We start from the raw sequence: 26574 nt of genomic DNA, 5'->3' as shown, positions 1-26574 counted from the left end.
GGCAACACAGAGACAGGCCCGATGGCAGGGTTGTTATGAGAGTATTAAAATATGGGATAGCCTATTCTACGGCAAGACAGCGGGGGAAAGTTAAAATCACGTGATAAACACGGAAAAGTTGGCATGCATTGTTTTGGTCCCGTGCACAGGGATTATTTGTCATATTATTAATCACATATGATTATTTGTGAAATTGTGCAAACAGGCGCAACGCATTTGAAAAGGAAGGACTGGTAGCATGCAAGCTCACGAAAGATTGATTTAAGAACGTTATCACAGTGTGTGGCTGTGGCGCAAAGCAGCGCTGGCGGAAGACATCGCGACAATTGGCAAGGGGGAGGGTCATGTCTTTTTAACAATTCTGTCGGAGGGTCATTGAACAATTTCTAGCAGGCAAGGGAGGGTCATGCAACTTTTGACTGAAGCACTCAAAATTCCTCCGGTGGCCCCTTCAATAAATAACGAACAGTCCCTAGATTGCTGCTGGGCTATATGTCTTGGTTCATGTCCGTTAACAACTCATTGCCGTCAAACGCGTAGCCTATCTCGCGGTTGCATCCAGTACAAACAAACATGCAATGTGAACGTCTGGGATTGGGAAGAGCACTAAATGCTCTACTGAATAAGCACGAAGTCAAACCTTTAAATGAAAAACACTCTTTAATAATCAAAAAAATAAACCGCTAATGAAGTAAACTTGTGACCATCAAAAATCGTTTATCGCCTGTAACTCCGTGATAACAGGACATAACAGGAAGGCATTTGGCTGAGCAACGGAGGTTAAAATGCTCTATATTTTGTCCAAATGATGTCTGTCTATCATCGTTGCACTCGGAGATAACCAGAATGTTTAATTTGTCCTGCGTTTCTTCTACGGCTGCAAACGGGATTCACTCGCAGTTAACCAAATATTTCTTTATTAGGGCAGGGCAGGCATATTTCTGGCTATTAAATTATTATGACCGCCCGCGCCGGCGCGGCGGTCATATAGGTTTAGTCAGATTTTTTTTTTTTTTTTTTTTTTTCGCGATGCCCAAATTACCGTCAGTGATTCCCGGGACACTGAAAGACCGGGTACACGAAACTTGGTGGGCATGTAACCCCACATGGATAGCATGGAACCATCGTTTTTCGTTTTGATCTGTAGCCCCCCCGCTGGACTGGACCCCCCGAAAGGAGGGTAGGGCAGACACAGTTTTCTGTGAATATCTCGAAAACCGTAGGGTTTAGGAGGACCATTTTTTTTAATATGTTGATCTCAAGGGGCCAAGTCAACCCATTCCATAACCACTCATTTCATGTATAGTGCCACCTAGTTAAACACAAAAAAGTAAAAATGAGGTGTTGTAATTGAAGGTATCTGTGACCTAACATAGTCAAAACTGCACGAAATTGGAAGTGTAGGATCATTATGACAACCTCTGTATGCATGCCAAGTTTTGTGGAATTCCGTTCATGGGGAGCCACACAATAAATTAATTTATGTTACTATACACCTGTAGTTGGCCGGAGACAGTTTTCTGTGAATATCTCGAGAACCGTAGGGCCTAGGAGGTCCACCTTTTTAATGTATGTTGGTCTTAAGGGGGCATGTCAACCCATCCCATTACCACTTATTTCATGTATAACGCCACCTAGTTAAAAAATGAAAAAGCAAAAAATTAGGTGTTTTCATCACAATATCTCTGGCTGACAAGGTCAAAACTGCACGAAATTAAAAGTGTAGGATCATTATGACACCCTCCGAATGCATGCCAAGTTTTGTGTACTTTCGTTCATGGGGGGTCTTACAATAAAATAATTTATATGTACATTTAGTGACGTACACCAACAAGGATTTCCGGGGTGCACAAAACTTGGTGGGCATGTACCCCCACATGGATAGCATGTAACCGTCATTTTTCGTTTTGATCTATAGCCCCCCTGCTGGACTGGACCCCCCGAAAGGAGGGTAGGGCAGACACAGTTCTCTGTGAATATCTTGAGAACTGTAGGGCCTAGGATGACCATTTTTTTCCGTATGTTTGCCTCCAGGGGTCATGTTAACCCATTTCATGTGCACACATGTGCACAAACAGATATACACACACACACACACACACACACATACATTCACAGTAATCATACGTATGACACATACTCACACAGTAGACATATGTACGCTTGCATGCACAGGCACATACGCAGGCACACACACTCACACACACCCACACACATAACATAAACATAACACAAACAATCAAGAATTTCTCAGAATTATGAACAGGCAAGATGGAGGTGGGGTTGGATAAAATGAATTTTACATGTGAAATCTATGAACTAATCAGGTTTTGGTACTTGTTGTCTAGCAGAGACCAGTGAGAATTGAGTGTGGATAATGCAATTTAGTGAGACAGTTAGAATCATATAGGCCTTTCAGCGTGATTTCTTTTTGTGGAAAGAATATGCTGGACTGGGTGGCGGTCATATTTTGTACCGCTCTGCGGTGCATCTAGTTTTAATGTGTTCCAAGACATCGAAGACACAACATACATGTCCTATGTACATGTAAGTAATTAACTGGTACACTTAATAGGTTTATTCCACTGTATCAAAGAGTAACAAGGTTGTAGCAGCACAGCTGTTACATGTACACTGAAGACAATGAGGCCTTGACTGGAGCTAAGAATGGTTTGTATATCAAATCGATCATGACCAGATTTACCCCATCCAGCAGGTCTCAGGTCAGCTATTTGCCTCTGATGAAAATTTAGGCAAATTGGGAAAGTTTTGTAAAAGCACTCAGTATTACAATGCAACAACTATATGTAGGTACCCACAAATACATAACGCAAGTACAATGATAGTACCTGATAGTACATGTTGTTACACAGGTTGTACCACTGTACCTAATTAGGTAGGTACACTGTAACAGCGACACATTAAAATAAAGTGTTACCATTATGTGTATATCCTACTGACATGTAAAATTGTCTCATGGTGTACAGTGTCATGAAAATGACTCATGAAGTTAGATATTAATAATTTGTCGTAGTTCAGGTACAAAGTGTAGGCTGCATGTCTAAGATTGTCCATGACTTGCCATTAATTGCCTAGTGACTAAACTGCTGATATTTTGTTTATATTGCAGCTGTTTGAGCTTGGCCCAGATGGGGGTGATCATGAGACAGATGGCGAGCTATTAGCTGAAACTGATGTACTGGCCTATGACTGCGCTGCCAGGTAACTGATTGTGTCAATTACAAATAAATGATACAAGACTATACTGTAATGCTGTTTTAGATTTTTAAAATCAATCTTTGTGAGAATGAAACTACTCCTTGGCTATAACTGTTACACAGAAGAGACACACTGTACTAGTTTTAATCAAGGACAACCAAGCTGATTACTGTCAAGGCATTAGCAGGCTTTTCCTCTGTATTTCAACAGGGAAAAATATGCCATGATGTTTGATGAGCCAGTGCTGCTGCAGCAAGGGTGGTGGTATGTTGCATGGGCTCGTGTGTCTGGCCCAAGTAGTGACTGTGGTTCACATGGCCAAGCCACTATTACTACTGATGACGGGTAAATACACCTTGCAAACATTTCATGTTTTTTTGACAAAAGTATTAGTTGAATGTGAATGTAATGCTAACCCTCTGGAGTTTGAGGCACTTTGATTATTGTGTTATGCTCTGTTATTCATGCAAAGTTTTTGTACACATATTTGTAGTATGTATGTGTCGTATGTACTGTATGCAAGATTGTGATTTTTCAACATTAATCCTAAATTCTGGATTTTCTGACCTAAAAATGCGTCCCATGTGAATCATGTTGATCTGTGATGACAAAGCAGGGTACTTTCAAGTATTAAAAGTATTGAATAACATATTCCTAAAATAAGGCAAATATATGGCATACTGCTTTTAAGCCTTCCATTTCAGTCTCAGATTGTGTTAAGATAGTGCCTTTAACTGGCAGAATTAAGACAAATATTTTACAGTTCGAAAAACACAGGATAACTGAGTATCTGTTTTAGTTTCTTAGAGTGCTGGACTGAACTTCTAACTAAGTTAAAGAAGGGAGAAAAGGCCACACTTAATTTTATTGCACAAATATTTAACAGTTGAAATCTGCATGTTGCACAACTTTTTGACATGCCCTGTATATTTTCCTGCTTTATGGTCCTCACATCCCTGTGTGAAGTAAACAAGTACACATAAAATATGATTACTGTAGGATTATCAGTATTATGTGCAAACTACAGTAATTGTGGTGATCTGTTGTGATGATTCTTTGAGGTACAGACAGTTAGAGTTAGGTCTTCCCTGGAAAAGACATTGTCTGGATGGCAGTATTTGTTGCTCAAAACCTGTATACATCATTCAGAATTGTGCTTTGCCAAATGTGCAAGATGCCCATGCTGTAGGCACTAATGCTCCTCCATGTTTCATCACTGGTGCACACAGGTTTATACAGAGTGATGAATACCCCTAAAACTTTACTTATAAGATACTCTGTCTCTCTAGGATGCTCTTGTTCATACCCAATCGTGTTGCTAGTTACCGGAATTAGTTGTGAAATATTCCTCATGTTATTTTCTTTATCATTACACAACTTTTCCAGGATTTTGTTACCCCGTCCCAACTTTTTTTGAAACATGTTGCTGATATCAAATTCAAAATGCATATATTTTTCATGAAATAGTCAGATATGTCATTTTCAACATTTGATATGTTGTCTGTGTCCTTTTTGCAACTAAAAATGAGTTTAAGAGATTTGCAGATTATTACATTCTGTTTTTATTCACATTTTACACAACGTCCCAATTTTTTTCTGTTTTGGTGTTGTATAATTAATGTAGCCATTTAAATTCTATTACTTTCTATTAAATTCGAAATTCTATTACTTTTTTTGGTGAAGCACTGCTTTACCTGTAGTCTTACGTAGTCTTATAGTAGCCTCCTCTGCAGAGGAGAGCCCAGACCAAATCATTTAGTGCCAATATTTGTAGTTGACCGGAAAATATGACTGCAAAATGGGAGTTTTACTTTGAAGAAAATTACCTTGCACAGTATTCCTTAATTAGGCAGGGTTGAAAATGGTGTTGTGGTGCTTCTTCCTTTTGGTATGTTGACCAAAGTAAAAAAGATATGTTTCTTATTAAGACCTCAAGAAACTATAAAGGGTTATGAACAAAGGGATAAAATAGGAAATTTAAGGAAAATTATATAGATTTGCCAGAGCTTTGAATAGTTGGTGGAAAATGTCTATTTTCGATTTCAGTGTGATGTTTCAGTTCAAGAGCTCAAAGAAGTCCAACAATGGTACTGATGTGAATGCAGGCCAAATACCTCAGTTGTTGTATAGGTGAGTTTTCTTTTTGTTCTACTTCTAGCGATTTTTTCATACTAAGCGCTGAAAACGGAATCTCTGGGCGATAACAAGAGTGCAGATCTTGGTTTAGACGCACAAGAGCAGAGCCTGACTGAAGTTGACTAAACCAGACCAGTAACAGCGTTGAGCAATACCTTTAAATGGAATGCGTTTTACAATAGCCTTTAAAAGGGGTCATAGAATGGATGAACGGAGTATTTTATCTTGGTCTGTGATGTTACATAGAAGGTATGCAACTATGGTCTGTCAAAAAAAATGCTCAGATGTTATTTTACAGGTCCATTTGCAACCCTATAATTAGGCTGGAGAATCAAAAGGTCCGTTTTAGCAGATTTAGCGCCCCCTTCTGAAGTGAAACGTTATGTTTCAAAGCCAATTTACCGTCGTGATTACCCCATGCAAATGGAGCCGTGCATCATTGAGCCAGAAAGATAGCATGTTAAGCTAAATGTAAATGCATACTTTTGTATAATTGCTATACATGCTGTGCCCCCAAAATATGGATTTAAATGAAAGTTACCCCAAAGAAGCACCGCAGACATTGGAAAAGTTACCAGTGTGATGGTTACTCCTTCCACTGTGCCCACACTTGTTGACTGCATTTTTCATGTTTTTCAATAATCAAGATTATGAGTTTTAATGCTTACTACATCTACGGGCAAACCTAGCAAGTAGCAAGTTCCTGTAGTGGACTTCCTGTAGCTGAGTTGCGTGAAGTGGTGTGTGTGTGAGCTCTGCGCTGGCTCAGAAAGTGGGCTGGTGTGTGTGTGTAAATTTCAGGGCGTTAAAAAGGTACAGACCAGAGCCAGAATGTGGTGCAGCTTGGAATATTTCTTCACAGTGGGACCGTTTTACAGCGGCAATTTCAAGTTGTGACATTTGCATATGAAGGAGATGACCATGGGATTTTGAGGTTCCCTGTATGTCCATTTTACATACTGAACTGCCATTATTTGACTATGCCATACTGAACTGCCATTATTTGATTCTATGACCTCTTTAAAAGTCTGAATAGTTCTACAAATCCCTTACCATAAAGGCATGTTGACTTTTAATAGCTGATAGATAGATGAGAATTCAACGCTTCCATATCAGTCCTCCGCCTTGACTTAGCTTTCCACCGGGAGATTCCGTTTTCAAACTTGGGCCCAAGGTCTCTTAATAATCTTTACACTTTAAATTGCCATTGTTCTTGCAGGTTGCCATCTAATGATGGCAACACAGCAAAGGGGAAGCAGCAGACCAGTGAGCCAGTCCACATCCTGAAACGCTCTTTTGCAAGGACTGTTTCAGTGGTAAGTAACAATTTTGACAGGCTCATGATGAGATATATTGAGGCTTGGGTTGCTTTATATAGTATTGCATAGGGGCAATGGCTACTGGTCATTTTGAGATGGAATGAAACTTGAGATGTTAGTCCACTTCCTGTTTGGCGGCTTCGTCGCCATATTTGATTGGCTGTCACGGGCAAACAAACTTGAAATTGAAAAATCTGGCAAGTATTGTTTGTGCGGCTCGGTCAGAAGATCATCTCTGCAAAGTTCTGTGAAAAACGGATAAAATTTGTGACCGCTAAAACTTTTCGTAGAGTTTGGACTAAATCCAATATGGCGTAGGTCCAATATGGAGGAAAGTGACGTATTGGGGAACTTGAACTCATTGAACTCAGGTCGGTCCAGGGATTCCAACGGTGCCTGATTTGTGATAATCGGACGCACCATTCAATGGTCACATGCGTAAATGCGAGTCCAGTTTCGACCCATTGATGGCGGTAGAGTGTTGGGCATAGAGTTCTGTAAATTGGTGAGAGTGATCATGGGACGGTCCTGAATCAGTGTGCCGAATTTCATAACTTTCGACGCGGTTCAATTTTCGGCCACATTTTGACCCGTTGGTGGTGCTAGACGGCTGGGTTTAGAGATCCGCAAATGAGTGGTCAGTGGTGAGTCCCGAAACTTTCTGCCCTATGGGCTGCCATAGTCAAGTCAAGTCATATTTATTTATATAGCACACTTAAACGCAATGTTATTGACCCAAGGTGCTCAGAAATAAAATAAACATAAATAATAACAAAAAATAAAGACATAAATGACAAAAAAATACAAATAAATAAATGAAAATACAAAATAATAATAATACAATAATAATAATAATAAACAGATTATGATTGTAGATAAAGACAAACATATGGTTACTGAAACTACTACTACTATAGGCCTAGAGAAAGATGTACAGTAAAGTTAGATGCAAGTTAATATAATGCAGAAAAGAAATAGAAATAAGATTAAATAAATAAAAAATAAAATAAAAATAAACAACCAAACAAGGGGAGAAATGATTGGACATTATAGGCCAAAGAAAATAGATGGGTCTTTAAATTTGATTTAAAACTACTGATGGTGGGAGAGGACTTAATTTCTATAGGGAGATTGTTCCAGAGTCTAGGGGCAGCAACAGAAAAAGCTCCATCACCTTTAGTTTTAAGGGTTGCCTTTGGGACTGATAGGAGAAGTTGTGAGGAAGACCTCAGTGGCCTAAAAGGACAGTAGGGACTTAAAAGGTCACAGATATATTGTGGTGCCATTCCATTTAGGGCTTTGAAAACAAAAAGTAAAACTTTAAAATGAATTCTGTAATTGACAGGTAACCAATGGAGTTGGGCCAGCACAGGACTTATGTGCATATGTTTCTTTGTTCCAGTAAGAAGCCTAGCTGCTGCATTTTGTACTAATTGAAGTCTAGCAAGGGTAGATTGGTTCAGACCTAAATACAGAGAGTTACAATAGTCCAGCCTAGATGTAACAAAAGCATGGATTACAGTTTCTAAGTCAGTATATGAGAGCCAGGGCTTTAATTTAGCTATTTGTCTTAGTTGAAAAAAGCTTCCCTTAACCACACTACTGACTTGCTTATTGAAATTCAAAGAGGAATCTAGGAAAACACCTAAATTTCTGACCTCACTGTGGCAATTTACAGCCAGTGGCCCAAGTGCATTTCTTATCTTAGGAACAGAGCTGAGTGGACCAAAAATAATTATCTCTGTTTTCTTTTCATTTAATTGTAAGAAGTTTGCAGCCATCCAACTCTTTATGTCATTAAAGCAGTTAAACAGGCTTTCCAAGGTGCAGGAACTATCGGCTGTTAATGGCAGATAAAATTGAGTCTGATCAGCATAGCAGTGATATTGAATGTTATGTTTGTTAAAAATGGAGCCAAGAGGCAGCATATATAGGGAGAATAGCAGAGGGCCTAAAATGGAACCCTGAGGGACACCACATTTGAATGGGCAGGTGCAATGGACGAAGAGCAATTACCTAATCTTACAGAGAATGTTCTATCATTCAGATATGATGTGAACCATTTCAACACCACCCCTTGCAGACCAACTTCATCCTCCAGACGTTTTAACAGGATGCTATGGTCAAGGTCAATGGTATCAAAAGCAGCACTAAGGTCAAGAAGTGCCAAGAGGGCAGAAGAACCATTATCTACTGAGCAAAGAATATCATTTTGCACCTTAAGTAGAACAGATTCGGTGCTATGAAGTTTTCTCAAACCTGACTGAAATTTATCTAGGATGTTGAAAGCATTCAAATAAGAAGTGACCTGAGAGAGAACAACTTTTTCCAGGATCTTTGAAACAAAAGGTAATTTGGAAATAGGCCTATAGTTTTTCAGATCACTGTAATCAAATAGAGACAGGGGAGCAAAACATAGAGCATTCAAACAAAATCATAGAGTGGTCAGAGATACCAATATCAACAATTTCTAAATTAGACACCGAGAAGCCAGAGGAAAGTACAAGGTCTAGAGTGTGGCCTTTCTGATGTGTTGGTGCCATCACTGATTGAGTGAGGTCAAAAGAGTCCACTATGCATAAAAACTCATGAACCAAAGGTTTTGATGGGCAACAGATGTGAATGTTGAAATCCCCAAGAATCAATAATTTGTCAGAATGAGTGGCCATGACTGATAAAAGGTCAGAGAATTCTTGAATAAAATTAGAACCAATTTTAGGTGGTCTGTACACTAATGCACAGAGGACAGGGGGATTAGCATGAATTTTAAAAAGTTGAACCTCAAACGTAGAGTAAACATCAGTTGGTATAATTCTACAATTAAAACAGTCTTTAAACACAGTTGCTAGACCACCTCCACGACCAAGAGGTATAACAATAGGAAAATGTAGTAAAACAATGGGTGCCTTCGCAGCTTCGCTGCTAGACCCCCAATAATAGGAAAAGCTAGTAACTCAATGGGTGCCTTTGCAGCTTCGCTGCTAGGCCCACAATAACAATAATGACAATACAATATCAAATATCAATAATGAAAATAAACAAATACCATAAACATGCAAACCAATTACTCTGAACCACTGAGGAAATTGAATTTGACCTCCTCCTAAAATATGAAAAATAAAAAAAAAACATACCTTAATTGTCTTTTTCAAGAGCTATGTAGTAACATTTGAACAAAGTTTTTATGTTATGTGGCTCAATGCACCTTATGACGTCAATTTACATCATATTGGATTTCACAAAGGTCACAAATTTTATCCAATCTTAATGAATCTTGACATACATGATCTTCTGACCAAGCCTCACAAAAGTTACAGGAATTGAAGTCATATCTCAGCAAAACTTTCACATATCAAAACCAAACTTGGTATATGGATGGATATATATCTGCGTGTCATCTTAAAAGATTTCCCTAAGAGCAAGCATGCATTAGATAAATAGAATGGGTTCCTGGTGGACTCTGATAAGTGCCTGTAGAAAGTAAATCCATACAAAGTAATCTCGTAGTGTTGATTTTGCATGCTTTTTCCTAGTTTCTCAACATTAGCAGCACTACACAAATGTAAATATTTTATGATTTTTAGGAGTGTTTTGAGTCCTTGCTGAGTATCTTGCACTGGAGCTGGACGACGCTTGTGTTGGGTGTGGAAGAGCTGCGTGGACTAAAGGGCTTCCAGTACACAGCCACCCTGCTGGATCTGGAGCGCTTACGTTTTGTGGGGACCTGCTGCCTGCGACTGCTGCGTGTGTACATCTGTGAGATATTCCCTGTATCAGGTATGCATCCCTTACGTATAGTGCCCTCGACATCAACAGCAGCAACATATATAGCGCTCTATCAACAACAGCAGCACATTACATTTATCTAATGCTTTATCTACAGTGGGTCCCAATTAAAAATTGACACTTCATTCACGATCATGGTGAATGGTGAAATGTAAGTACAACTGCAGCCGCTTGGGGGCAGCATAGTCCGCTGTGGAGTTCCACGGTCGAACCAGACGGCGCATTCGACAGCAAGGGCTGTGATTGGCCGAGTTTTCAGTGCGTTTCTCTGTGTTTTTAGCAGCCCCTGCAACATGCTAGTCCACTGTAGCCTAAGCCTTGTACATAATGTTAAACATAGTTTTGGATTCAGTGGCAAGATTTCTTGATTGTACAGTGTCTGTCTCTCAGTAATGTTTTAAAGTGAGAGCTTCGTCAGCTGGCAGTAGGCTACTTTGTCGGTAGTCATGAGAAGTTCGCTTGCTAACAGAACATAAATATGCTGCCCAGAAACCTTGTGAATAGTTCTGATTTTTTTTACTACACTAACGAGGTTGAAATATAGACTTTGCCTACAGCATCTCCTTAACAGTAATGCTAACAAAATGACAGCATTCATATGACAAAGAAAAACGAATTCGGTCACTCAAGACTGTGCCACAGCAACCAGTGTAGGCTACAGTCCTACCCAATAGGCCTACTCGAAGCAGATAGCGTTGTCTGACGGTCGAGTGGGTTAATGCACGTATTTCCAGAACTGCAATACAAAAATATGCGCTGCAATACAATACAATACAAAATATGCATATATGCATACTGCAATACAAAATATGCATAGAATTTTTTCTATGACCCTCCAAAGTGATTGAGAAAAAACGCATGACCCTCCCCAGTCCCAACAATTTATTGATGCCTTAGGCTACTGGGTCAATTTGGGAGCTTGCATGCTACGACTCCTTCCTTGAAATGCCTTGAAAAGGCTGTCGTTTGCACAATTTCACAAATAATCACCGGACCTAAACAAACCTGTCAACTTTTCCCGGTTTATCGCAGATTTTAACTTTTTTTTCCTCGCTGTCTTAGGGGGAGCTGCAGGGCCGTCGCTTAGGGGATGCGAGGCCCTGTGCGAACTTGACAGATGCAAGGCCCTTTTCACTTACGTGCATGAAATCATGCGAAAGCTTACTTTACACATAGCCAAGGCTACCGTCGGTGTATTTTAATAGTAGCCTAGTCTAATAAGCTACACCAGCTTGCCTTTAAGAGGGGAAATTCAATTGTATAGCCTATAACATTAGCTGAGTCACATATTTGGCCATATGGTGTTCATCATAGGCTACATCACTGAAACCAAATAGTGTAACAAAGGCTTAACACTTTAACAGGGGAATTAATTGGGCATGAATCATTGTGCTGAACGGTATTTGTCAATGAGCAGAAACACACACGACATTCAAACTATTAATAAGATGTACTGGTCTGTATCTATAGGCTAACATTGGACAAATAAATAACACTGACTCGCCATATCCTGACTCAGGAAAAAAAATTTTTTCTTGCTTTGCCGCAAACTCAGCAATGAAATCATAGGCCAGTTTGCAGGTAGCCTAACGCCTTTTCATAGAAGGGAGAGCCCAGTCTCTCCTGTGACATGGAGGTGCGCAAATAGTTTTTAATAGCCTGTTCAACCCAAAAGCTTCGCTTCACCCGGATGCCAGTCACTGATCACCGAATTTCAAAGTTCGGAAAGCTTCATCTTTTAAATTTTAAGTGCAGTGGCCCCTATCTGCCCCTTTGGAATTATATCTCGAGCCTATTATAAGGTCCAGTGCGTTATGTCCTGGGATTCGATGTGCTCAAAAAGAAAAGATAAAACACTTTTTATAGATGGTTATGAGAAGCAATGTGAGAGAGAAATTTGATGATCATTGATCGTTGTTTTGGGACGTTAAGCCTTTTCCATAGGCCAGTGAAGGAGATTGAAGAAAGACCATTTTTTTTATACGAAAAATATTTCTTAACTACAAAAACTCAGTGTCATTCAGACTCGACCCTCTTGTTGTTTTATTATCTTTTTTTCGTTGTCGCTTTGAACGTTGGCAAGCAGGCATGTTCGCGGTTGCAATTTAAGTGAAATTTCTACAGTAGGCCTACAACATGCTGTTAGACTGGGCTACTGTCAATGTAATTTGTACAGGTAAATGTTCAACAATTGCTGGTGTACAGGTTATATAATCAATTAGCTAAATCATTTGTCCAGCTGTTTAAACATTTTTTCGCGTGCTACATTCAAATGCAAAAGGTGCTTTGATATATTTTTTTCTTGAATGTCGGCAAGCATGCTTTGGTTGCAATGAATGAGGAGAATTGCTTTTTTTTGCATTATTTTGAATATGACTCGCCCAGTCTCAACAGCACGTACTTTTTTTCCACACACTAAGTTCTAACACACATACTGTAGGCCTATCCCCTCTCTTTCTCTCTCCATCCCTGCACACGGTGCTTTCTTAAAGGAGCTGCACCATTTTACAACAATTGCATCTACATTTTCATATTAGAATGTTTTGTCAAGTGTAAGCTTAAACTACCGTGGATCAATTTAAGTTCCGTGCCCCCGCCAAGGCCATGGAAGCAGTAAGTCAGTCGCATCAAAAATAGTAGTGGCACCCAAGTGACACCTTGTGGTTGTTTGTGTCAACTGCAGTTTGTGCCATTTCTGCTGAGAAAATGGGGTGCGTGATTCATGAAGGAACCCGTCCAAACTTAACGGGGACCCTCTGTAGCTACTCAATTTATAGCGGAGATTGAAACCTCACTTCAATCGCCACAGATGATTGGCATCCCTGACCAAGAGTAAAAAGTGTAATAAAAAAAGTGTAGTTGTGAATTGAAGCCAATTTATTTTGAGGCTTAGGCTTCACTGTTTCACATGATGTCTGACGTGCTTGTCAGCTATCATTGTCATTATCAATATATGAGTTACTCTGTAATTCTTAGCCCTGATGCTGTCATGATACTTTGCCCACAATAAGGATATCACGATTCAACGATCCTGATATTCATCTATGATACATCACAATATCATAAGTAAAGGTTTACCTTTCTCAAGACATAAAAAGAAAGCAGATTTCAGGAGGACAGAACCACTAACCTTAGGTTGCAGTTTTGCATGTGAAAAACTAGACATACATTAGGCTACTGTAGGCTAGGAGTTAATGTGATAAAGAATACATTAAGTTTAAACCATTTAGATGGACAAACAACTTCATTAAACAACTTAGTTGGGTAATGAGGCTAATGTGAATAACTTTAAACAACAGGTAAATTGCTCCTAAACTGGCAGCATGTCACGTTCCAAGACAAAAGCGATGATAATTGACATGATGAACTTTCAAACCAGCCTCATCTGGAGTTTGCCTACAGGGCAATGTTTAACATGTAATATTCATGAACACTGTTCACACAACATTTGGTTGGTTAAACAAACTAACTAGCACAATCTGCAAGTAGCCTAGGTTGCAGTTTAAAACATTTCAAATCAACTTTAGAAATGCAAGCCTAGTCTACCACTATTTTATTTGATCATGTTAGCCTGACATAGTATCTGTGTTAAGCAAGTTTATTTATTACCTGGTTTGTTCCAACAATTTGCAGACGAATCTAGTCATGTTTATTCTAATAGACTACCAGACAATGCTAATAATGTGACCATTAGGCCTATGACATCTTCAAGAATGTCTGATAACTTCAGGCATAGAAATTGTCTTTGTTTTAGGCCCTGAGCAATGTCCAAATTTAAAATATCAAAAAGATAGAAAACTTGTGTAGATTGCACAAACCCAAATGACAAGTAGATTAGCCTGTCATTCAAAGAATATTTTTTACTCCTTAAGTAGTGACAGAGAGACACAAACACATTTAACCGACTGCTGTTCCCACAGTTATTAGTTACTATTATTGATCAAGTGAATTTTTGCAGCGGCGCTCATATTCTAGCAGCAGCTGTTCACAGCTGCTGAATATATGTAGGGGAGACATTGCCCTGTAACCAAGCACAAGGAATGAGGCACCATGGCTCACAAAGTAACAAAATTACATTGTATGTTACCTTATCCCACAATGACATAATTTGTCACATCAGAGCAATCCCACCCACAATATTACATAAAGATACAAAAAAGTTTTTTAAAAAGTTTTTTAATGACTCAATGAAGTCTATAGAATCCCTCACATATGATGGAAGGGTGACCACTGCAGGCTTAATGAAGTGGTCCACATAGGCGGAGATGTTCTCCGTTAAACTCCCTATCCCACTTACAATAGGCCTCCCCTTTACAGGGGTGTCCAAACCTTTATGTATCTTGGGAAGAGTGTAGATGACCGGTATCACTGGGTGTTCTACCTCCTAAGAATTCACACTTTTTTTCAAATTCACCCTTTTCAAAATGATGGACAAGCCTTTTCTCTAATGTACTTTTTTGTATCTTCATGTAATATTGTGGGTGGTATTGCTCTGATGACAAATTATGTCATTGTGGGTTAAGGTAACATACAATGTCATTTTGTTACTTTGTAAGCCATGGTGCTGCGTGTATATCCACTCTGGATATCTGATGTATAGCGCCACCTAGTTAAAAATGAGAGATCACACACACACACACACACACACACACAAGCAGACATACACACACACACACACAACACACACACAAACAGGATCTTATATTCAGATCAAAAAATATATTTGGTATTGTTTTTAATATGAAAATACTTACCTAGCGCTCTCGCAAAAGATCATTTTGACTTAATTTAAAAAGACTTATTTTAAGGAGTCTTATCAAGACAAATTTACTCAACGCACTGGCAGACAAATTTGCTTGTTTTTAGTACGAGATGTCTTAAAATGAGTCAACATTTTTTCTTAAATTAAGTCAAACGATTTCACGAGAAAGCGCTAGGTAAGTCTCTTTATACAGAAAACAATACCAACTATTTTTTTTTATCTTGATATAAGATTAATAACACTTGGTTAAATTTTGTTAGATTAGCACTTTTTAGAGTGTGTTCATTATGACAGATTTACCTGTATACTGTCCAATTGGATTCTGTCATTGGTTTTGGGGGAATTGACAAGTGTGATTTATTTTTGCAGACAATGTAAAGGACTGGGCGGCGGTCATATTTTGTACCGCTCTTCGGTACATCTAGATGTTGTTTTTGTTGTTGTTGTTTAGAAGTGAACATTGTCATGGCTTTTATTTTTACTTTTATATTTGCATTGCACACACAGATGAAATATCCTGTCCTGGGTTCATTGATCACCTGATTGAGAGAGTGGAGTCTGATCACATTTTTAAATACATTTGGTCATTTAAGATTGCTAGTTCAGGGGCCTCTCTGATGAAACTGCCCTAATGTGCACTTCAATAAGTGTTGTAAAACAATATTCTAAAATATTGTCCATCATCATCATCATATTGATCGAATATATTCTACATGTATGCATAATGGTTAAATTTGTTTAAAAAAAATGTTTGGTAGGCTTTAAAATGTCCTGAGATTTGACTGACGCAAAATCCTCAAACTGAGATAATAAATGGATCTTGATCTGGAGTCTTTATATTCTTCCCTTCTTCCCTCAAAAGTAAAATGAAAACCTCTTATCGTTCACTTCATTCAGCCACCTCAAAGGCCGTGGTAGAGGAGTCAAGCAAGCTGGCAGAATGTGTGGGTAAGACACGCACCTTACTGAAGAAGATCCTGTCGGAGGGCATGGACAACTGCTTGACCAAGCTAGATAATGACCCACAGGGCTACCTCAGCCAGCCTCTCATACTACTGGAAGCTGTACTGCAGGAATGCCACAACACCTTCACCGCCTGTTTTCACTCTTTCTACCCCACCCCTGCTCTACAGTGGGCTTGCCTGTGTGACCTGCTCAACTGCCTGGATCAGGTATTTGGCTGGAATTTTTATATCCACGACAAATAGCTTTTTTCCCTGTTTTTACTATTTCCTATTTTGTGTAGCGGATTGTTGAGAGTAGTCCTTCTCCTACCTGTTATTTTGATGTTGTTACTGTTTTAATTTGAATCTTGACATTGGGTTTGACTGCCCAAGGAATGTTAATGGGCATGGCCATTAGGGATCGACCGATATGTTTTTTTCAGGGCCGATATTGATATCAATTATTACCAAAACAGGAGGCCGATAACCGATATGTCAGTTGTCAAAAAGGAGGGTAGATAGTGAAGGTGATATGCTGCAAAAAAATCATTCAAAAGCATTTAATTATGCAAACTTTCCTTTCTTCTTTTGATACACAATTCTCTATCAACTTGCATCACAAGTGTAAATCCTGTGTATGATGTTAATCCAAGAGCTGAGTGATGGCAATTATTTTCATAGACTAGGCCTACACAATGGGCTATGTGCTATGTGCTAGGGACCTGTCACAAAGAGGATGCTTTGCCATCGTGTGTGTGAGTTGTGTAGTTGAATAGTTTAACAAAACAGTTTTAAAATAGTTCTTAGGCTATTTAAGCATGCAATTTGTGTCCATATGTAGGCTTTAAGCTACACTTTTGTGAGCCTAAAAGGCACGTTAAAAGCCAGCTCAGGGCGCAATTTACTTCAGGTCGGATTAAATTACGACTGGCCCTGGGTGCCTGTAGCCTGGTCTTTTCTGACAGTCCGTTTCAAAAAGGAGCATAATTTAGGACTTGTCTTCTATGTAGGCCTAAGGGATAACGTCCGCCAAGCTGTCCCGTTATTCACAATTAATGGACGAGGCGGAGGCAAAGAACTCACGACGCGCAGCACCAGAGTTTGTAACTAGTAGGCTAAACAGCATATCACTAACGTGCATCAATCGGGAATTCGCTAAATGAAGGATGTGGGAGCTTTACTTTGATCCGGATCAAAGAGACAGTAGCTTACAAAGTGGTGTTTTTGTAACTTCAGTGTAGATCAGTGGTTCTCAAACTTTTTCTTTCATTCCCCACTTTGATCAAGGGGGCATTTTCGAGCCCCACCTGTCCCTCATCGCTCTAAGAACATGGTAGGTTTAAATTTTAAAAGCTTAAAATTGTCAAATTTATTGAAATAATGACAAGTTCTAAATATCCTCTTCAGCAGAGTTAAAATCAGCTGGTGCTGCAGATATAATAATAAATAAATACATAATGTGCCATTGTAAATTAAACACACATATTTCTGTTTTCCAGCAACATATTAGGAAGCATCTATAGGCCAATATTTTACAGCATTGTACAATATATTCAATGAAATACCAACATGCTGCATTAAATGGATCCATAATCCAGTCATACTGAGCACTGCTGGTTGGGAAATATTTTTGAAATAAACTTTGCAGGGATGTGATGTAGGCGTACTGTTTAATACATGGGATCACAAGAGTGGCTCCCGAATCAGACGTTTCAGCGATTTCACTCAGATTCTCAAAGGCATAATACTGTCGCGATCGAGGCGCCTGTCCCATACCTCAAGTTTTTTGGTGAATGCAGTAATCTTATCTGCTAGGTCAGGTAGGTGCTTGTCTTTGCCTTGTAACTGGAGATTTAACTCATTGAGCTTTCCAAATATATCGCTAAGATAGACCAGCTTCGTCAAGAAATGTTAATTAGGGAACGTGCTTGCAGATTCAAACATGCGCTCTTCCTCCAAGAAGAGGCGACTCGGAGCTCAAACACGCGCAACAGCACTTTACCTCAGGAAAGCCACCTTGCCTCGCTGTGAAACAGTACAGCCTTTTGGTCAGCTCCCATCTCCTCGCAAAGTGTGGAGAATAGATGGGCTCTTAAGGGCCGGGTTTTGATGAAATTCACCACTCTCACAACCTCGTTCAAAATCTCATTCAGGTCGGGACTAACTTAGCTGCCTTGACACGAGCGCTTCCCTACGAATAACACAGTGTGTTCATTGCGCATCGGGTGCTACCTGGGCCTAGGCTACAGATAAAAAAATTAATAAAAAAACTCCTGTTTTTCACGTCAGTTCGCGCCCCACAGTGATGATTGAGATGATTGTGATTCATTGCAACTTCAGCAATGTAAGGTACCTTCCTTAGGCTACTTTCGAAAAAGAGCTCCGTACAGCTGAAGCCCAGTCAGTCTGCCTCAGTGAGAATCCTAAACTTTCTCTGTGTTCAGTCTTTGATCCTGATTGGCTGCAATCGTACTAACTAACAAATCAGACGGTGTAGTGGGCGGGACAATGCTCTTGACCACATAGTAGCAAATGCAGGGAGTGAAAGACGCTTTACAGACAAAGTAGCGCGTTTCATTCTTTATCCATTTCAATATCGGCTTATCGGTGGGAAAAATGACCGATACCGATTATTATAAAAATGCTAAATATCAGCCCTAAAAATCGGCCCGGCCGATAATTGGTCGACCCCTAATGGCCCCTAACAGTTTGGAATCATTTAGAAATGTTCTTGTTTCTGAAAGAAAACTTTTTTAATTCAAAAGATGCAAATTGGACTAGGAATGTAGATATATTGATAACATCAATGTTATCTGTGCTAATGCCTATTACAGCTGATGTAGCTAGTTTTCTTGGAATACCTGACCTGATCACTGATCTGTGTTTCAGTTGGATATTATCTTAACTTATATATTTATTATAGCCCTTTTGCTATTCTGTCTTTGTCTATTCTGTAATTGAGATCAAAATATGTTTGGTATTGTTTTTAGTATGAAGAGACTTACCTAGTGCTCTCTCAAAAGATCATTTTGACTTAATGTAATAAGAGTTTGACTAATTTTAAGGAGTCTTATCAAGACAAATGTGCTCAATGCACTGGCAGCCAAATTTGATTGTTTTTTGGACAAATTTGCTGAACACACTGGCAGCCAAATTTGTCAATCAAACTCATTAAATTAAATCAATTGATTTTACAATAAAGGGCTAGGTAAGTCTCTTTACACTGAAAACAATACCAATTCAATTTAATTTCAATACCATAATTTCAAATGTCATTTTTTATATCCTGATATAAGATTAATAACACTTGGTTAGATTTTATTAGATAAGCAGATTTTGCATTGCAGTTTTTGCATAGTATAGTTTCAGTTTATAGTTATATAGCTTCAGCTACACAAGCCAAATTTGGCAGGTGTGTGTAACTCAATTAAAGGAAAACCACTTGTTTTGACCACAGACCAAGCTCAACATTTTAATTAGAATTGTCTGACAACATGAACATGATGACCGAGATACACCTCTGCCTGTTTACCTTAATAAGCCAGTTCTCATGTTAAGTTTCTGACCCTGCTCTCTCCCACTGTCCTTTCACCCTAGGATATCCAAGAGGCAAATTTCCGTACCTCAAGCAGCCGCCTGCTCGCAGCAGTGATGTCAGCATTGTGCAATTCTTCAGTGAAGCTGACCTCTATTCTTCCAATTGCTTATGATGGCGAGGTACTACTTCGCTCACTGGTCAAGCAGGTGAGCACAGAGAATGACTCCGCTCTTGCTCACCGTTTCCCACTGCTGGTGTCACATATGGAGAAGCTCAGCCATGTAAGTTTCAAGTTTTATTGTTGCATATGCTTTGCAATACAGCGAAATTCTTGTGCCACAGTTCCAGTAGTGCAAGGATAAAAGGAATAAATAAACATGGGGGGGGGGTATAAATAAAGGGAGATGTTGGAGAGACTGTACAGTACCACACATAGCCAGACTATCTATGCACACATATACATGTACACTGCAAAAACTGCTAATCTAATGAAATCTAACCAAGTGTTATTAATCTTATCAAAAAAATCTATTTGGTACTGTTTTTAGTATGAAGAGACTTACCTAGCGCTTTCTCGTAAAATCATTTGACTTAATTTAAGAAGAGCTTGACTTCTTTTAAGACGTCTCATCCTGAAAACAAGCAAATTTGTCTGCCAGTGCGTTGAGTAAATTTGTCTTGATAAGACTCCTTAAAATAATTCAAAGTCTTCTTAAATTAAGTCAAAATGATCTTTCGAGAGAGCACTAGGTAAGTCTTTTCATACTAAAAACAATACCAAATCGATTTTTATATCTTAATATAAGGTTATTAACACTTGGTTAGATTTCATTTTTTGCAGTGTGATATTTCCATTGTGATTGAAGTTATTTTACCAAAGCCTACCATCAGTGATGGACAAAATTCATAATAGGCCTGTCCTCCATGGTACAGCAGCAACAATCATCGAAAAGCCAACAAAATAACATATTTGAATGTCACCTACACTGCAAAAACAGCTTATCTAAAAAAATCTAACCAAGTGTTATTAATCTTATATCAAGATTAAAAAAAACTAGTTGGTATTGTTTTCAGTATAAAGAGACTTACCTAGCGCTTTTTTTTTTTTTAAATCATTTGACTTAATTAAAAAAAAAAAGTCTTTTCATAGTAAAAACAATACCAAATAGATTTTTTAATCTTAATACAAGATCAATAACACTTGGTTAGAATTCATTTTTTGCAGTGTAATATGACCCCTAATTCACAGAGCTACCAGTCGTCTGTTTTAAAAGTAACATTCACACTGCAAAAACTGCTTATCTAATTGAATCTAACCAAGTGTTATTAATCTTATATCAAGATCAGAAAATCTAGTTGGTTTTGTTTTTAGTATAAAGAGACTTACCTAGCGTGTTCTCGTAAAATCATTTGACTTAAGACGTCTCATCCTGAAAACAAGCAAATATGTCTGCCAGTGCGTTAAGCAAACTTGTCCTAAAAACAAGCAAATTTGGCTGCCAGTGCATTGAACAATTTTTTCTTGTTAAGAAAAGCAGTTTGCAGTAAAGCTAACCAACGTCGTCTCCATTGCAGGAAAAAAATACCGAGCCGCCTGATAACCTAATGCTTGGCGGGCCACTACCTCTAGTGGAGTAGGAATGTGTATCCATGACCAGATTACACTGCAAAAATAAAATCTAACCAAGTGTTATTAATCTTATATTAAGATAAAAAAATCTAGTTGGCATTGTTTTCAGTATAAAGAGACTTACTGTGTGTAGCACTGTCTCCTAAGATGATTTTGACTTTAGTTTAATAAGTGTTTGATTTAATTTAAGATGTTTTATCAAGACAAATTTGCTTAGCACTGCCAGCCAAATTTGCTTGTTTTTGAGACAGATTTGCTTAGCACTGGCAGTCAAATTTGCTTGTTTTTAAGACAAATTTGATTAATGCAGTGACAGCCAAATTTGCTTGTTTTCTTGATAATATGTTTTAAAATAAGTAAATCTCTTATTACATTAAGTCAAATGATGAGAAAGTGATAGTGTATTTATACTAAAAACAATACCGACTAGATTTTTAGAATATAACATTTATAACACTTGCTTAGAACAAGCAGTTTTTGCAGTGTTATTCACAGTAAAACATAAAATCCACATTCTTCCTCCATCTACATTAATTTGTTTAACATTAATTCTGGGAGTTTCCATTTAAATATCAATTATTGTGGAATGATAGCTGGAACGACAGAATTACACAAATATTACTGTCCACTTATACACTACGCATGCATGTTCGAGGTGTCACTGCATGGGTGAACTGGATGGACTCATAAGGGCCAGCATAAAGAGTCTGCACATATTCAATGAAGGACATGCAAAACCTTATCCAATCGCAGCTGTTCTTTCTGATGTTCCAAACTGATTGATTGATTGAGATATGTCACTTAAGTCACTGCACAGTTGGAAATGTCTTCTTTTTTCTGTACAGAATGAAGAAAACTTAATGGGTATGACAAGTTTCCGTGAGGTTCTTGAGAAAATGTTGGTGATTGTGGTGCTGCCAGTAAGGAAGAGCCTGAGGAAAGAAGTGGAGCTCTTCTCCCCTCACTTGGTGTCTAATACCTGTGGATTGCTGGCCAGCATCGTCAGTGAACTTACTGCCTCAGCTCTTGGCTCCGAGGTGAGAATTTCTCTGGGAAAAATACAAAAACGGATATCTAACCAAGTGTTATTAATCTTACACTGCAAAAACTGCTTCTTTTAATAAAATCTAAACAAGTATTATTAATCTTATATCAAGCTCAAAAATCTAGTTGGTATTGTTTTCAGTATAAAGAGACTTACCTAGCACATTCTCGTAAAATCATTTGACTTAATTTAAGAATGATTTTAAGACGTCCCATCCTGAAAACAAGCAAATTTGTCTGCCAGTGCTTTAAGCAAATTTGTCCTACAAACAAGCAAATTTGTCTGGCAGTGTGTTGAGTAAATTTGTCTTGATAAGACGCCTTAAAATAAGTCTTCTTGAATTAAGACAAAATAATCTTACGAGAGAGCGCTAGGTAAGTCTCTATACTGAAAACAATACCAAATAGATTTTTTGGTCTTAATATAAGATTAATTTATGACACTTGGCTAGATTTCATTTTCAATAACACTTGGGTTACACTGCAAAAAATGAAATCCAACCAAGTGTTAATAATCTTATTAACATACCTGCAAACTAGTCGCTTTTCGGAGAAAATCGCTGTTTTAAATCAAAATAGGGTGTTTGCAGATATGTATTAAGATCAAAAAATCTATTTGGTATTGTTTTAAGTATAAAAAGACTTACCTAGCGCTGACCTATTTTAAGGAGTCTTATCAAAACAAATTTACTCAACACACTGGCAGACAAAGTTGCTTGTTTTCAGGATGAGGTGTCTTAATTTAAGAAAGGTTTGACTTATTTGAAGTCAAATGGTTTCACGAGAAAGCGCTAGGTAAGTCTCTTTATACTGAAAACAATACCAACTAGTTTTTTTTTTTATCTTGATATAATATTAATAACACTTGTTACAGTAAGCTACACTGCAAAAGATAAACTAACCAAGTTTTATTAATCTTATATTGACATCAAAAAATCTATTTGGGGGCCTAGCAGCGAAGCTCATTGTGTTTGTATGTTTTCTTATTATTACTGATAGATAGATATATAGATAGATAGATAGATAGATAGATAGATAGATAGATAGATAGATACTTTATTGATCCCCAAGGGGAAATTCAAGTGATTCAATTCAGTTGATCAAGGGGAAATTCAATTCAATTGATCCCCAAGGGGAAATTGAAGGGGGCCTATTGGGGCCTATTAGCGGCCTAGCAGTGAAGCTGCAAAGGCACCCATTGAGTTACTAGCTTTTCCTATTGTACTTCTGCCATTGGAGTCTATGGCAGCCCATAGAACACCTGGGTAAAAAGTGCTGAAATTTGGCAGAAAGTTTTGGGACACTCCACTAACCACTCACACTCATTTACGGACCTCTAAACCCAGCCATCTAGCGCCACCAACGGGTCACAATTTGGCCGAAATTGAACCGCTGGGTCAAAAGTTATGAAATTCAGGACCGTCCCATGATCAATCTCACCAATTTACAGAACTTAATGCCCAAATGATTCCAATTTCCTAGTGTGTCATCACAATGAGTTAACAAGTCCCCTTGCCAAGTTTGGACTTCATATATCAAAGCCTTGCTGAGATAAGAGCTCACTTCCTGTTTGGCGGCTTCATCGCCTTATTTGATTGGCTGTTACGTGCAAATAAACTGGAAATTCAATAATCTGACCAGTATCGTTTGTGCGGCTCGGTCTGAAGATCATCTCCGCCAAGTTCCGCAAAAATCGGCTGAAATTTGTAACTGCTGAAACTTTTCGTAGAGTTTGTACTAAATCCAAGATGGCGGAGGTCCAATATGACGGAAAGTGACGGGATATGGGTCGATGAACTTGGGATGGTCCAAGGATTCAGACGCTACCTGAATTGTAAAAATCAGACAAAAGAGTCAAGGATCACGCGCATGAACGCATGTCCAACATTGAACTGGTGGTGGCGCTACAGCGTTCAATGTATATGCATAAAAATTGCTGTGAGTGATTGGGACAGTGTCCTGACTAATGGTATTGAGTTTTGTTATGCTAACTCAAAGCGTCACCGAAATGTTAGTCCACTTCCTGTTTGGCGGCTTCGTCGCCATATTTGATTGGCTGTCACGGGCAAACAAAGTTGAAATTGAAAAATCTGGCAATTATCTTTTGTGCGGCTCGGTCAGAAGATCATCTCCGTCAAGTTCCATGAAAATTGGATGAAATTTGTGACCGCTGAAACTTGACTTGACTGAGTTTGGACTAAATCCAATATGGCAGAAAGTGACGTAATAGGAGTCATTGAACTCCGGTCGGTCCAGGGATTCCAACAGTGCGTGATTTGTGAAATTCGGATGCACCGTTCAATGGTCACATGCATGAATGCAATCCAGTTTTGACCCATTGGTGGCGCTAGAGTGTTGGGCATAGAGTTCTGTAAATTGGTGAGGGTGATCATGGGACGGTCTTGAATCAGTGCGCCGAATTTCATAACTTTCGACCCAGCGGTTCAATTTTCGACCAAATTTTGACCCATTGGTGGAGCTAGACGGCTGGGTTTAGAGATCCGTAAATGAGTGTGAGTGGTCAGTGGAGTGTCCCGAAACTTTCTGCCAAATTTCAGTACTTTTTAGCCTGGCATTCTATGGGCTGCCATAGACTTCAATGTCAGAAGTATAATAATAGGAAAAGCTAGTAACTCAATGGGTGCCTTCGCACCCTGCTAGGCCCCCGACTAGATTTGATCTTGATATAAGATTCATAACATTTGGTTAAATTTTATTAGATAAACTGTTTGCAGTGTAGTCAATTTGTTTAAAAGGGTCACCTTCAGTAATATTTTTTTTCACGCATCATTTGAATGAGATAATCACTAATGTCAGAGTAAAGTTTTTAACTCTGACTAATCTGACTTTAACCTTTGACTCTTTCAGATGGACGGGCTAAACTCTCTGCACTCTGTGAAGTCCTCACCCAGCCGCTTCACTAAAATGAGCCAGGGCCGCAGCTGGAACACAGGCAATGGTTCACCTGATGCCATCTGTTTTAGTGTTGACAAACAAGGGGTGGTACTGGTGGGATTCTGCGTCTACGGTGGAGGTGGTATTCATGAGTACGAGTTGGAGGTGCTTGCTGATGATGTAAGAGACTAAATATGTTCAATACCTTAGCAAATGCATGTCTAATATTCTCTAGATTTCAGTACTAAGCTCCAAGAGGCTGCGTGCATAAAACTCCTCTAGTTGTTCTAAAACCATTCTAAACTACAGCTTGACAGCCCTGAAAAGTTTTCATAAACAGAGAGCAATATAATAATTCATATAAAATCAACATTCTCCTGCCAATCAGTTTAGCAATGGTTGCCAAGCTGCAAACACAGTCACACAGATTTTGTTGGGCACAGTAAAGGCACTGTAATAGTTAAGTACAAGTATAGTATAAGTATATATACTCTTTTGATCCTGTGAGGTAAATTTGGTCTCTGCATTCATCCCAATCTGTGAAATTAGTGAAACACACTCAGCACACAGTGAACACACAGTGAGGTGAAGCACACACGAATCCCGACGCAGTGAGCTGCCTGCTACAGCGGCGCGCTGGGAGCTGTTAGGGGTTAGGTGCCTTGCTCAAGGGCACTTCAGCCGTTCCTACTGGTCGGGGTTCGAACCAGCAACCCTCCGGTTACAAGTCCGAAGCGCTAACCAGTAGGCCACGGCTGCCGTAATGGCCACTTTGTTTGCCAGATGTGACATCTCTACTATACCGTATACTCACGCTGGAGGCACAATTGGTGCAATTTTGTCCTAAACGGTAAGTGTCGTGTTGCAGAGTAAAATAGCCCTACCATTAGCATCTTGGACGCCACAGAGAAGAAGTAATGTCCCAGCTAACACACAACATTGCAGCAACATTGCCAGTAAATTGTCATTTTGTCACCGTAACATTATACCTTCCAGCGACAGTCTTGCCATGGTCCCTTGCAAAATGCCATGGTCCCTTGTAGGGATGCAATGGTGCACAGTACATTATCTAATCAAATGATATGCTTCCTACGCTTCAATATGCAAATGTGAACCACAGTAGTTTGGTACATCCATCATTTACACTGCAAAAAATAAAATTGAACCAATTTTTTTAATTTAAAGGAACCGTATGTAAGAAATGTATTTCAATTAATCATAAAATGGCCCTGATATGTCACTAGACATTAAGAAATTATGTTCATTTCAAATAATTATATCACTGACAACAGTAGTCCGGC

General features: G+C 38.8%; 1 protein-coding gene across 16 annotated transcripts in view; it reads left to right on the top strand.

Moving 5' to 3' along the window:
* Window positions 1-26574, top strand: part of mycbp2 (MYC binding protein 2) — a 283844-nt gene that overhangs the window by 90693 nt on the left and 166577 nt on the right. For all 16 annotated transcript variants that reach the window (XM_048239181.1, XM_048239179.1, XM_048239178.1 and 13 more), the window contains 9 exons: window positions 3131-3222; window positions 3430-3564; window positions 5266-5349; window positions 6575-6671; window positions 10259-10451; window positions 16120-16394; window positions 19764-19985; window positions 22180-22371; window positions 25247-25453. In XM_048239181.1, the coding sequence (XP_048095138.1) occupies window positions 3131-3222; window positions 3430-3564; window positions 5266-5349; window positions 6575-6671; window positions 10259-10451; window positions 16120-16394; window positions 19764-19985; window positions 22180-22371; window positions 25247-25453 (1497 nt within the window). The remainder of the gene's footprint in view (window positions 1-3130; window positions 3223-3429; window positions 3565-5265; window positions 5350-6574; window positions 6672-10258; window positions 10452-16119; window positions 16395-19763; window positions 19986-22179; window positions 22372-25246; window positions 25454-26574) is intronic.

Source organism: Alosa alosa, chromosome 3 (genome assembly GCF_017589495.1).
Source record: "Alosa alosa isolate M-15738 ecotype Scorff River chromosome 3, AALO_Geno_1.1, whole genome shotgun sequence".
Lineage (NCBI taxonomy): Eukaryota > Metazoa > Chordata > Actinopteri > Clupeiformes > Clupeidae > Alosa > Alosa alosa.
This window is presented reverse-complemented; position numbering and strand designations above follow the sequence as displayed.